Raw genomic sequence first — 14,436 nt, 5'->3', positions numbered from 1 at the left:
GGTCGTTTTGAATATTGATTTCTTATAATCAATAAAATAACGAAACAATTTACTCACGTATACGGCGCCGGTGTGTAATATCTAGAGAGCGGATTTCTGTCGGGCTAGGCAAGGCCAAACTCAGTACGGCTAGTACGGGATGCGAATTCATTGCGGTTGCGGACTGCACTTCGTTTATTTGAGATTAGAATAACGCTGTTTAGTTGCACTCTGCTGTTAATTCCCGTTCTCATTTACTTAGCCGTTTGATTAATAAATCGTTAATTATATTTATGGAATTAGTCCCGATTAAATTCAGTGATTATCTATCACCCGGCGATCCAGCACCTATAATCGTGACGTAGCCCTACAGAAATCCGCTGTCTAGTAATATGAGGGGCAACTGAAAATCGTTTATGTATAAACATTCTTAATTTAAGATGACAAGCGTAACAGCATACGTGAGAGTCAAACAGAGAAACTGTAAACAAAACGACCATCGGTTTTATTGCTTCGACTTCCGCTTATTATATAAAACATTGGGTTTTATTTTAATTCTTGACGGTGAAATTCACAATTGGTTGATTATAAACATGTCTATTTCACATTCGCGGAACCAAGTGAGCGCATAAAACAAATGCAGGTCTGTAATGTTAAAGTCATGTAAATAAGCGTACTACCCTTATGTTTCAACCGAGTTTTTCCTTTAACAAATTTTGTGTCTACCAAATTGGGTTGGTTGGGGTGTAATACTAATAATAAGTGTTGCCTTTAATTTAATCAATAAAATAAATTGACTTCATTAATTTTTTTGAACCACCTCTTAAGAAAATCTAAAAAATATGAATGGAATGATAAATCACAAGTACAAACTCATCATATTTTTTGCATTTTAGATAGGATTTATTCAGCAAAATTTAAGGGTGACGTCATCAATTTTTTTAGGAGGGATGAACAAATACATTTTGAACAAAAGTTTACCATGCTTATAATAACTTTAAAATATTCCCAAGATTTCAAAGCATTCGGTTTTGTAATTCCTGATTAAATCGATAAAATAAATTCACGCCTTCATTATTTTTTTTTGAGTCACCCTGCATATGCAAATCCAAAAATATGAATGGAATGATAAATCACAAGTACAGACTCATCATATTTTGTACATTTTAGATGCGATTTATTCGGAAAACTTTTGAGCTGACGTCATCAGTTTTTTGTAGAAGATAACCAAATATATTTTGACTAAAAATTTATTATGCTCTTTATAACCTTAAAACATCTGCAAGATTTCAAAGCATTCGGTTTTGTAGTTCCTGATTAAATCAATAAAATAAATTTACGCATTCATTAATTTTTTTGAGTCACTCTGTATATGCAAATCCAAAAAATATGAATGGAGTGATAAATGACAAGTACAGGCTCATCATATTTTGTACATTTTAGATATGATTTATTCGGCAAACTTTCGAGCTGACGTCATCAAGTTTTTGGAGGGGATAAGCAAATATATTTTGACTAAACATTTATTATGCTCTTTATGACCTTAAAACATCTGCAAGATTTCAGAGCATTCGGTTTTGTAGTTCCTGATTAAATCAATAAAATATATTTACGCATTCATTAATTTTTTTGAGTCACCCTGTATATGCAAATCCAAAAAATATTAATGGAGTGATAGTTCACAAGTACAGACTCATCATATTTTGTACATTTTAGATATGATTTATTCCACAAACTTTTGAGCTGACGTCATCAAGTTTTTGGAGGGGATAAGCAAATATTTTTTGACTAAAGATTTATGATGCTCTTTATAGCCTTAAAACATCTGCAACATTTCAAAGCATTCTGGTTAGCAGATTAAAAATTAAATTTCAAAATGTTGTTTTATAATTTTGATTTTTTTTCCAAAAATCTGGACGTTTCGGGTGAAAAGTCGATTCAGAGTTGTAAACTACATGTGTAGGACTATGTTATTTTATACAATTGAAAACCCATTTACTATGTACAATTTTGAAGTGACGTCATCGCTTTAGTGGTGGGGATGATTCGACAAATTTTGGTTAGCGTTTTACCATCTACATGATATTCTTAATATAAGTACAAAATTTCACAACAATCGGTCGAGTACTCTCGGAGATTATCTGTCTAATAAAAATCCGTGACAACAGACGGACAGACGGACAGACGGACAGACGGACAGACGGACAGACGGACAGACGGACGGACGGACAGACGGACAGACGGACAGACAGACGGAAATGGGAGACCTATTTCTTCGTCTTCTAGGGGTCATGAAAGATCGAGAAAACGTAAAAGTAGAGAGTCGGCCGACGGACTCGATTACAATACTTCCTTTGCTTACGCTCGGGAAGTAAAATGAATAAAAAGTTCGAATTACAAAAAATGATGATAAACGGCACCTGTCATTTTTCCGCCACTTTTTATATAATGTCATTTTCGACAAAAAGACGTAGCTATTTAATTATTTTCAGAACCGAATTCCTAGTTAAAATAAAGCAAAACCTCAACTAAAATGGCGGAGCCCGATCTAAACGTCGACAATCTGATACAAAGATTGTTAGAAGTGCGAGGATCCCGCCCCGGAAAATCCGTCCAAATGTCAGAAGCAGAAGTTCGGGGCTTGTGCCTCAAATCCCGAGAAATCTTCCTGCAGCAGCCCATCCTCCTCGAACTCGAGGCTCCTTTGAAGATATGCGGAGACATCCACGGCCAGTACACAGATCTGCTCCGCCTCTTCGAAATCGGGGGCTTTCCTCCAGAAGCCAACTACCTCTTCCTCGGCGACTACGTGGACCGCGGAAAACAGTCTCTGGAGACCATCTGCCTGCTCTTAGCCTACAAGATCAAGTACCCAGAAAACTTCTTCCTGCTCAGAGGCAACCACGAGTGCGCTTCGATCAACCGAATCTACGGCTTCTACGACGAGTGCAAGCGGCGCTACAACATCAAGCTGTGGAAGACCTTCACCGACTGCTTCAACTGCTTGCCCATAGCTGCCATCATCGACGAAAAAATTTTCTGCTGCCATGGGGGCCTAAGTCCCGACCTGCAGGGCATGGAGCAGATAAGGCGCATCATGCGGCCGACGGACGTCCCCGACACGGGGCTGCTGTGCGACCTGCTGTGGTCCGACCCCGACAAGGACGTGCAGGGCTGGGGCGAGAACGACCGCGGGGTGTCGTTTACTTTCGGCGCGGACGTGGTGAGCAAGTTCTTGAACAAACACGACCTGGATTTGATCTGTCGAGCGCACCAGGTGGTGGAAGATGGGTACGAGTTCTTCGCCAAAAGGCAGCTGGTGACGCTTTTTTCCGCCCCGAATTACTGCGGGGAGTTCGACAATGCGGGAGGAATGATGACGGTGGATGAGACTTTAATGTGTTCTTTCCATATATTGAAACCGGCTGACAAGAAAGCCAAGTACCAGTACCAAGGAGTCAATACGGCACGGCCGTCGACTCCTCAGAGGAACCCTGCAGCTAAAAAGAAATAAAAGACGTGAAAGTATACAACTATATTGTTGACGTTGTTTTCTTATTGTCAACCGATGCATTTGTAACACTATATTCTCTTTTCCTGCTAGATGGGACTGGATTTTTTATCTTGAAGTATTTTTTATTTTATATTTATGTAGTTTTGGTTTCTTCATTTGATTAAATTGTGATTGTATTAACTGATTATAAATTTACTTAGTTTGGTTGAAGGTTAAAATATTGTACTTGAATGTAAAACTAATTCCTAGAAACCTTTTTTTAATTTTTGACATAAATGTAATACAGTATAACTATAACATCTATAATCCGAACGCACGATTATCCGAACAGAGGCTAGTGGAAGTCGATGTCTCTTTAATCCGAACAAAAACTCTACAATCCGTACCGAGCTCTAAACTGAGTAAAATGTCGATGCATAAATATACACCACATAATCCATCCAACAGAAGTGTATAACCAAAATTAATCTTGATGGAAGAACTGTGACAGATTTAGACAAGTAGTATAATGTTGGATAATCGACCATCTGTGGTATGAAAAAGAAGAAAACTGCTATAACTTCCTACGTTTCATTTTAAATATATTTTTTTTAATTCTTTAAAATATTTTTCTACTTTTCTCGGGGTTATCTGACGAGCTATCGAAAAAAAGAACTTCAGATTCGTAATCTATAAAAAAATCCTTTAGAAGAACGTTGTTTTTTTCGTTTGAATTAAATCTTCCTATGAATTTTTTTTTGAAAATTTTTAAAATGAGTTTTCCCATTTTCTGCATTGTAATATATGTATTACAATTATTATTAATTATATTATTTGCCAAAATCAGGCGTATCTTAGGAAATATTAGCCCCGCCCACCCGCCCACTATTTTCTTAGAGAGTATATCATTTGCCAAAATCAGTCTTGTCGTAGCAAATCCTAAGCCCGCCCACCCGCCCTCTATTTTCTTAGAGGGTATGTCATTTTCCAAATCAGTCATATCTGTCACGGAACAATATTTTCGAAATATTCGGTGAAAAATTCGATTTTTTTTTAATTTCCAAAGATTGCGATATTTCAGCGGGCGATTCTGGAAAAACGGTTGAAGTTATCGAAGAAACGAGGCTGGAAGTGACTTCCGCTGCCCGAAATCTATAAGAAAATGCATTTAGCTCAATTTCGAAAATGGTCGAAAATGGGTCGAAATTTGCATAATACATAGCTGAAACAATTGCCTAAAATTCTCAAAAAATTCAGGGCTGTGGATCTCGACGTGCTGATTCCAAAAATATAGCGTGTTTGTGGTCATAGAACAATATTTTCGAAATGTTCCCTGAAAAATACGAATTTTTTGAAATTTCCCAAATTTGCGATATTTCACCGGGCGATTCTGGAAAAAACGGTTGGAATTATCAAAGGAATGAGGCCGAAAGTGACTTCTGCGGGCCAAAATCTACAAGAAAATGTATGTAGCTGAACTTTCAATTTTTCGTTTTTCGGATTTTCAGTTTCTAATATTTAATTTTTCGTTTCCTCAATTTTTCAGGTTCTTGATTTTTATTTTTCATTTTCCCGATTTTTTTATTTTCATTTTCTTGGTTTTATGTCACGATTTTTCGTTTTTTCATTTCCTTTATTTTTTCAATGCTTCTTTCAAGTTTATAATTTTTCGTTTATTCAATTCTTCAAATTTTCCATCTTTGATTATTCAATTCCTCGATTTTCCAATTTCTAAATTTTTCAACTTTGCAACTTTTCGCACCTAAAAAAAAATCACTCTACTGTTTGGTTTAAAACATTATCTCAAAAAGTTCTCGTTTCGAATTCAAAGTTGTCTGTAATCAAACCAGGAAATTTTGACCCTCGTCCACTTTATTCTATTCAAGTGTTTAGGGATTATGGAAACCCGCAGTGAGGAAGCGGACCAGTCTAATACCTCTCGCTGCGGGTACCAACAATACTTTTTTACATGTAAACTTAAAGAAAAAAGCACAGGTTTCAATCCCGTAATTCTATATTTACAAAATTTGAATTAAAAGTAACCTATATACATTTTACACAGGTGAAAATGGATAGATTGTACAAAATATGAATCCTTGAAATATCTAGTCATTCCTCTGCAGATTTTTAGATTTAGAACCTACAAATTAATAACACTTATGTGTCACGGGTGACATATCTTGGAAACTACTTTAGAAAAAATTCAACACTTCAGCAATTTAAAAAGACATATTTTATAAATTCGAGATGTATTGTTTCATGGTTCCATCAATATTTTCACTTCGAAATATTTATTTTTGCAATACTTTTACTATTTTTAACCATTTATATTCACAAGCGCATTATATCGGTAGCCTGCCATCCATCTGGAAGGTCCACTTTTGCACCTTTCTGTAGCAAAAATAGTATTACGTAATATTTGTTGTGAACGTTTTTGCAAGCGTAATGTATCGGCAGTTGTCCATCTCCATCTGGAACGTCCACTTTTACACCACTCTCTACCAGCAGTTCTACTACGTCTTCATCTCCGTGTTCGCAAGCGTAATGTATTGGTTGTCGGCCATCTACATCTGGAGCATCTACTTTGGCATCTTTTATTCGCAAAAATTGCACAATAACATATGCGTGGTTGTAATTTTTGCAAGCGTAATGCATCGGTAGCCGGCCATCTCCATCTGGAACGTCCACTTGAGCACCATTCATCACCAAGAATTCCACTACTTCTAATTCTCCATGTTCACAGGCGTAATGAATCGGCAGCCTGCCATTTTTATCCGGAACGTCTACTTTGGCACCATCCGATACCAATAATTCGACCATACTTAGAAGTCCATATTCACAAGCATCATGTATCGGTAGCCGACCTTTTCCATCTGGAACATCCAATCTCGCACCATTTCTTCGCAAAAACGGTATTATATTAAGTCCATAATCACAATTCTTGGTCACGTAGTGAATGGGCAGCCGACCATTTTCATCCGGAAGATTCAATTCCGCACCATTCGCTACCAATATTTCTACCAACATTAGATCTCCATCTTCACAAACAGAGTGCATCACAAGGCAACCGTTTTCATCCAAAATATTGATTTTCGCTATTAGTTTTAACACGTCTAGATTTCCGTTTTCATATGCAATGTCTACCGGACGTCTTCCACTTCTATCCCGTACATTCAAGTTCGTTTCTTTGATAATAATTAGCGAACGTAAAGTCTTGATTAGATTTTTTTCGCATGCGAAATGCCCCAGTGACTGACCTCTAAAATTTCGCACATCGACTCTAAATTCCGGTAAATGTAACGCAAAAGTGAATATTTCGTCAATTTCCGAGTTCAAAATTAAAAGTTCTTCTACACAGTCCCATTCAGAACTGAATCGTTCTTCGGAAAGCAGTTTTTTTAATATTCGCGCTGATCTATTGAAAAAAGCTAGAGCTAAAATACTTCTTGGGCTAATAGTATCGTATGCCTGTCTTAAAGGAAGAGAATTTTCGATACATTCAAAAATGATTGGGACGTCAAACCTAATTGCGTAATATAAAATTGCCGCCGAGTATTCCGCACCAAACTGATTCCCGTCGTACAATGGGACTAAAAATGGTAAGAAAATCATCAATTTTCTGTAACAGATATTGCCTGAAGTGCGGAATTTGTAAAATTTTTGAACTACATTACGATAATTTAAATCTCGGATAGCTTGTTTGTTATTATTGATTATCCATTCTCTATCGAAATTCTTGTAATCCACAAGAACAGTGTTTTCAACAATTGGGTACTTTTTACTCCACGCACACGCCACTTCCCAAATGTCACGACCAATCATATCTCTTTCAAGTAAATCTGCATCGGTAAATGCTTCTACAATTGTAATGTTCTTATATATAACACCTACTAAACATTTAGAATTTCGAGATAACATTAAATCTAAAAAAAATCGAATGTTGTTAAATCGACTGTCAGAAATAAATTTTTGATCACGTGCTTTAGAAGTTTCGTGTTCAAATAGATACAAGGCTGCAAAATATTCGCCGTACGAATTGTGAACGAATTCTACATCATATTTAGATATAACGCGGCATATAAGTCCTACATCATCTCCTTCGTTTTTTATTTTTTCTAGAAAACTGTCATTCGTTTTGCCGTAACCGAATAATTTGTTTATAATTTTGTCAATTAAAGAGTTATAAATGTAATAACTTGCAGCTAAACTTTTATAATGGTTCATTCTTGTGTTCTTTTCGTTTTCAAAATGCTGGTTATTTTGTTCGTTCCTTAATGTAATTTCTTTTTTGTCGTTGTATAGAACATGAAATTTTTCTTGAACGAAGTGTTCATAGAGATCTAGAACAGTGAATATACCGTCTAACAAAGGTAGATATTTGTCTCTGTCATTTAAAAATAATTCTGTAAGCATATAAATTTGTAGAGGAATGCCCAAAATTTCGTAATTTGGAAAAGACATTATATTTTTTCTTATTTTGTTAAAAGTTTCACTTAACTCATCTTCAGTCATCCGTAAACGGTTTTTAATGTATTCTTGTTGTTCGTCCTCACTAAACTGTTTTATATTTCGCGCAAACATACCTAACTTATTTTCTAACATTTCTTTTAAATTGTTTCGAGAAGTCAACCATTGCTTCACTCCTTTTTCCGAAAACGTAGTCACTAAGGTTAAAATGGAAATTTGAGTGGTGTCAGATGCTTCATCCAGTCCATCCCATACTAGTTGTATTTGATTTTGTTCCAGCATGGTTTTGAACACTTTCTGGTGGAACGGGTTAGTGCATTCCTTAACAGTTTCTTCTAGAATGTATTTTAAAAAATTCTCCACGTTTGATCCATGTTTCCTGAAATGTAAAGCGTGATTTCTGGCGTATATCAAAATGATCCATTTTGACGAAGAACTTCTACTTTTTAAGCTCTTCATTAATGTACTTTTTCCCATTCCAGGATCAGCACAAATAATGTTGATATTTTGTCGAGAATGTCTGAAGAATTGGTGCTCGCGTATAGTATATTCCATAAATTCGCTTTGCAGACGAAATTTCTCTAGTTCGACGATATATCCTCTTTCCGGGCCACAATTCCCACTTTCTATCCACTCCAAACGATGATTGTCCAAATACCGGAAGTGATGAAACCGATTTTCTGAATTTTCATTACACAGTGCAGAAAACTTCTCTTGCAAAACATCATTTCCACAAATATAAATCTTCTGTTCGTGAATTGTGTTCCGAATGAGACTAATATCGTTGACTTCGCTGATTACTAAATTTGGCAAAAATCGCTTGAAAGATTGGAGATCTGTTACGCAATCGACTAAAACAACAGTGTCGTCAGCAATATTTTTCAAAAATTTAACATCTATTAAAATTTTGGTCAACTTTCTTTCGATATGACTGGGTGGCAAAGCATCTTTGTGCTTTCCAATTGCTAGTGGAGCTTCCAACATTTCGACCAAATCATCTGTAGTAATGAAGTTGTCGCTGTCTTCGCAAACTTCTAGCAAATTTTTCAAACTAACATCTTTTTGACCTTCCAACGAATATGTAAAATTCGTCAAAATTTTTGTATACAAGTCGGAATGCTTTTTTAAGTCTGACAACTTTTGAAATAGTTGAATGTTTGTATCATCATGATATGATTTCTTTCTAACAATGTGACTATACGTTTCTCGATTATCTAGCACAATTAGATTTTGAACTTGGCATATTTTTATTGTTTCATAAACTTGTGGACATCCTTCAACGACTAACGGACTTTTTCCTAGTAACCACAGGAGCTTCGATACTTTCGTTTCATCCTTATTGTAGAGACTTTCCTTTTTTTCTATTCCGCCTTCTACAAGTTGGTACATGTTATTGACTTTGATCATTTCTTCCCCATCATCTATATCATCAACAGCATTTGACCAAAGACAGTCGATTTTTTCGAAATTATTTTTGTCTATAACTGTGAAGTTACATTTCGAAATAGCTTCTCTGAAAGTGTTTCTTTTGACGTCAAGTGATCCACCGGGAACAAAGTGTAATGGTCTGATAAAAGGCGAGAATGCACAAAGGGCTATCACGCACTTCATACTTGATTTATTTAAAGCGAATTTTTTTCCTTCCTTAGTACTCCATTGATTTATAAAATATACATACTCACGAAAAGTGGTTTCGTTACCACTGAATTTTTTTTTAAATGTCTCGAGTGTACACGTTTCAAGTTCTTTCACATCTGGTTGGTCACTGTAGAGATACAAATTTTCAAAAAAATGCCCATATTTCTCTAAACTATTTTCATTTGGTTCCAATTTACAGCACTGCCCTCTCGACTTTAAAACACTTAGCAAGCTTTCTTGTTCACATTGCACCAATTTTCCAAATTTTAGTCGATCTACGTGCTCATCGTTTAGCTTCGAATTTGTAAACAAAACCATCTTCGTACGTCGTTCAGATAACTTCGGCTCATTCTTGAATTTTTCGTAATATTTCTCGATGCTGAAGTTTCCACTTGGTGCGTTTAACTGCTCAATTTTTATTCTTGGTGCTTTGCTAATGTGTTTCAACTGCAGAGCGACCGTTTCTCTCCGGTCTTCAAATTTAATGTCAACTACGACGTCATCGAAAGAGCCATATTCACTATCGTTCGATGACAAATTAAAGTCTGCCACGTCATCGTCAGTTACTAATTTTAAAACTAAGTTGGCTATGTACAGATGTTCGTAGTCTTTGCCGACGTCAGTGGTACCAGCTCTCTTCTTAAACGTCTGAAACTAATGCAGAATTGATTTATAAATTCATCTTTTTATTAAAAGGGGTGTGGCATGAATTGGCAGCTTCAATATCGAAATTATTTGGGTTATATAATTGGTTGTCAGAAACACGTACAGTCAATTCAAAACTAAAAACGACAATGTCAAGGGACTCTAGTCAAGAGTAGAGCGGCAGTTTTACCATAATTTATGAATGGATGGTTGCCTATATTTTCGGAACGAAATTTTTAGATAGTTGTAAATTCAGTCACACTTGAAAATTACAAAATTGAATTTGTTGTATTATCAGCTTATCAATGATAAACGTATTGTGCTGTGCACTAACTGATCGTTTTTTAAATACTAAACAAATATTTATGTTTAACTCACCGTGGACGAATTTTTAAGTACTGAGTCCCGTTCGTCGATATTTGTTCCTATTGAAGTCTGTAAATACACAATATATTATAAAATGTATATTATAGTCTCCAGAACTTACCGTTGCCATATTTAATTAAACGCAAAAAAATCGCTTTGTGATTAATTGAAACTTAGAATGAAAATGATGCAACTTCTGTTGTTGTTATGATTAAGTTTTGATTACTATTCATAAGCATTTCGATAAACACCAGTAGGCTTTAGACTTTTTTGGAGGCACACCCCTTCAATGGTACAAATGTGTGAATTACTGCAAAATTACTGTGAGTGGACTTCCGATCATTTGCGACACATAGTTTCGCAAGTTGTCGGCGAGACCGTGGTTTAGTCGTCACAGTATTCGAGAGCGCGCAATTAGAATTTTAACTGAAGAGGAAAAAACATTAGGTCCCCGGGTTAACTTGACCTCGAACGTAATGTGAGCATTTTGAGTCTGGTAAATTACCAGTAGCGTATTCTGCGTTCTTCCTTGTTTGACGACAAGAAAATAACTACGTTGCGCTAGGTTGCGGTTATCAGTGGGAAATCCCTTTCTAGTTGTGACTCAGAGAAATTGAAAAATTAAGCGGGATTAGTGGGGCTGCACTTCAGGGGCGAAGGAAGTTCTGTCGAAATAACCTTCGACCAATACTTAACACAGACTTAACTCTGAACATACCCCGTGCTTTGTTCATATGTTCAATTTTAAAAAACAGAGACCAATGCTGCCAATGCATTGGAAGTATGCAACCAATGTTACACGAATTTCACCTGATTTAAAAATAGCTATTTCGATTTGTTTCTTTCGAGGTCTATAAATCAAATTGCAAATAATTTGTTATAAAATGTATGTATCACCATGTATATGTATGTATAACTAACCGTTGCCATGTTAATTGCTTAAAAAATATTCATCATAATACGTATAATTGAGATTTGCAATTAAATTGATACAGCTTCAGCTATTACTGTGTGGTTAACTGGATTATTCGTAAACTATTTTGACAGGGCTCAAAAAAGAAAGCACTTAATATTTGTAAGTAATCTAATCTTATATTTTATATAAACTTAACAAGAATAGAGAGTTTTAATGATTCAAACATTGCACTTCTTCATCACTTTCTTTAATGTTTGATTCTTGATTCTGAACATTTTTTTCCAGTAATATAACATAGTAAAAAAATTTGTCTAAAATTATTTAGACAAAGGTCCCTCACCCCTGAAGCATAGGCGAAGAAATACAGGTTCTTCAAAAAGTTACATCTTTGTTTTTTTTTATTTATAATAACCCCTATCAGTTAAAATAAACATATGTGTTACTGTTAAAGTACAGTGACGGAAATTTAAAGTACGGCATCAAGTTGGTATTTTCATGAATGTTTTACTAATGTTGGGAAACTAGGCTTTTATTACCTGGGTTTGCTTTGTTAATGCTGTACTATTTTTTCCACGGTGATTTGGAATTTTCTATATGACGCAATAAAGCAATACATATTTACAATCGACAAAAAGTGTTGTTTGACTTTAAATTTCGGCCACTGCACAGGTAAAGAAGCATGCTATGCGTATTTTCAAGTGAATTTTCCCATAACAAAATTTTGTAATGACGTGATCAACATTTTAGCAAAGACACATACTGGGGCATTTTTTTAACTCTGAAAATATGAAAGTAAGTTTGCGCTTAATCTCTATCTAAAATACAGGAACTAAAAACACTTTATTTCAACTAAAAAATTTTTAGTGTCGAATCTGCCATAAGATTAACCAGCTGTTACCTACCTGATTACAAACTAACAACTAACAATAATTTCAATGAAATTCCTTACCTCAACAGTACGATTTTCACCAAGAAACATGAAGAACTCAGGGGGTGCACTGGTGGTTAAGCTTATGTGACTGAATCAGCTTGGAGCGCGCCCAAATTAATAATTTCATAACTTCAGAACGAACTTTTTCTCGCTTAAGCAAAGCGAATCGTTCGATGGAGCTTACGCAAAATTATCTAGGAGTGCCAAAATCTGTTTTAATTTGAGTCTAACTTACCAACGAAGAGTTTTGATCCTTCAATTGTGCTGCATACAAGCGTTCGTGGAATTTTTGCAGTACATAAACTTCAAGAAAAAACTACACATTTCAATCTTCGATAAATTCTTTAATTCTACATATAAAACATTCGAATTCATTAGGATAAGTCGCTATATTTACAATCTTAAAGAAATTACATTGTGATCAACAAGTACTGTTTCAGTTGGTATCGATGAATTTTGCTTGAAATTGGTAGACCTTACTTTCTATGGTAAAAATTAACCTAGTTAATAGTGACATTTAATTTACGTCAAAATTTGTTATTTGTATTGTTATTGATCATTATTAAACTGTCATGACCAAACTGTCTTCTACATTTGAATTAGGTTTGGCAATAGCAGCAGAAGCCAAAAGAAAATTTTCTCAGAATTGGTTAATTATACAGCCAACCTACACAGTACTACTTGTTGATCACGCTATTTATTCTACAAAAGCATGTCTTAAATCACTAAAATATGTGGGCATTCCTCTATAAATTTTTAGAACTGGATCTGAACATTCATAACTTTAATGACACATATCGTTTTATTGTTTTTCTTTTCAATTTAACTCATCTAAAAAATTGATGACGATATTTACTCGTAATTCTCATTTACGACGGTTGGTGAAAGTGATTGACAGCGTATTATTGATTGACGAGTGACACTATTGACGGAAGTTCAAAAAACAGTACAATGCGAGCGGCACAACAAGAATTACATTTAAATAAATTTCAAAGCTAACTATATGAAAATCATCGCATTACATACTTGAGCATATACTGACAGTACATAGAGTAAATGCTCAGATATATAAGAGCAAATACTTATTAATACTCAAGTAGGTACTTCGTACGTCGAGTATGAGCATCTACTCAGCTTTATTCATACCAACCAGTGTCTCAGTTTAATAAGTAAATTTAACAAGTAAAACGGAACATCAACACATATTACCAGACCTCTTTTTAATCGATAACAGTCTACATTACTGTCGAAGTTTGTTTAAATGAATAAAGACCAGCGAACAGTAAGATAAATGTATATTGCTAGTGACAAGTGTTAGGATAAATAAGAATGATAAGAATAGAATAGTATATGACCGTGCGGTCGAGATAGATGAATGTTAGTTGCGACTTGAGAATTGAGAATTGAATGTGTATGAATGAGTTAAGAATTAAGAATTGAATGCTACCCTGTGTTCCAAGGTGGGGGTGGCTCTGGCTCCCACCCTTACGGGTGGGGAGGGGTGAAACAGGTCCCCGCCAGAGGCTCTAACATAACCCCCCGCCTTGAAACAATTACATTGTTTTAAGACCAAAAATAAACTATATAGAACATTAGAATGAAAACATGATTTAGTAATGATAAATACAGATGAAATTACATGAATTGGGTGGACATTGTTACAGAAAGCAATGAACCTGAAGAAATGCATTAAACTTTAAAAAAAGATATCTAAAACAAATTACATGTGTACAATATCAGTGAATACACAATATTTACAATAGACCTAAAAGTAAATTTACAACAATTATAATGTACCAAATCAATGAATAATACGATGAGTGAATAATATGGCGAATGAATATAACAATGGTACAAATATGAATACATAGAACATAGTAAAATAAATCAACAATGTATATAACAAATTGACAAGATGTATGCAATATGGTTAAATAGAATGATAATGCATGCGATTGCGAAATTATCTTTTGCACTTCACCGACACTACACACACCACCA

At 35.1% G+C, this 14,436-nt stretch overlaps 2 protein-coding genes across 2 annotated transcripts; one reads left to right on the top strand and one right to left on the bottom strand.

The window, feature by feature from the left end:
• The first annotated feature begins 2,411 nt into the window (after positions 1-2,411).
• On the top strand, positions 2,412-3,603 carry LOC135138011 (serine/threonine-protein phosphatase PP1-beta catalytic subunit-like). Its single transcript, XM_064067825.1, has one exon. The coding sequence runs from the start codon at positions 2,513-2,515 to the stop codon at positions 3,491-3,493; it is 981 nt and encodes a 326-aa protein (XP_063923895.1). The 5' UTR covers positions 2,412-2,512; the 3' UTR covers positions 3,494-3,603.
• A 1,865-nt stretch (positions 3,604-5,468) lies between these two features.
• LOC135138244 (uncharacterized) lies at positions 5,469-11,113 on the bottom strand. The gene is made up of 3 exons (XM_064068170.1): positions 10,710-11,113; positions 10,601-10,657; positions 5,469-10,231 (listed from the first exon to the last, which is right to left on the bottom strand). The coding sequence occupies exons 1-3, from the start codon at positions 10,716-10,718 to the stop codon at positions 5,804-5,806; spliced, it is 4,494 nt and encodes a 1,497-aa protein (XP_063924240.1). The 5' UTR covers positions 10,719-11,113; the 3' UTR covers positions 5,469-5,803.
• Positions 11,114-14,436: the final 3,323 nt, after the last annotated feature.

The sequence above is a fragment of the Zophobas morio genome, unplaced genomic scaffold (genome assembly GCF_036711695.1).
Source record: "Zophobas morio isolate AGI-343-1 ecotype UQ-CSIRO unplaced genomic scaffold, CSIRO_AGI_Zmor_V1 ptg000030l, whole genome shotgun sequence".
NCBI classification, from domain to species: Eukaryota; Metazoa; Arthropoda; class Insecta; order Coleoptera; family Tenebrionidae; genus Zophobas; species Zophobas morio.
Note: the sequence above shows the minus strand (reverse complement) of the source record. Positions and strands in the feature narration are given on the sequence as shown.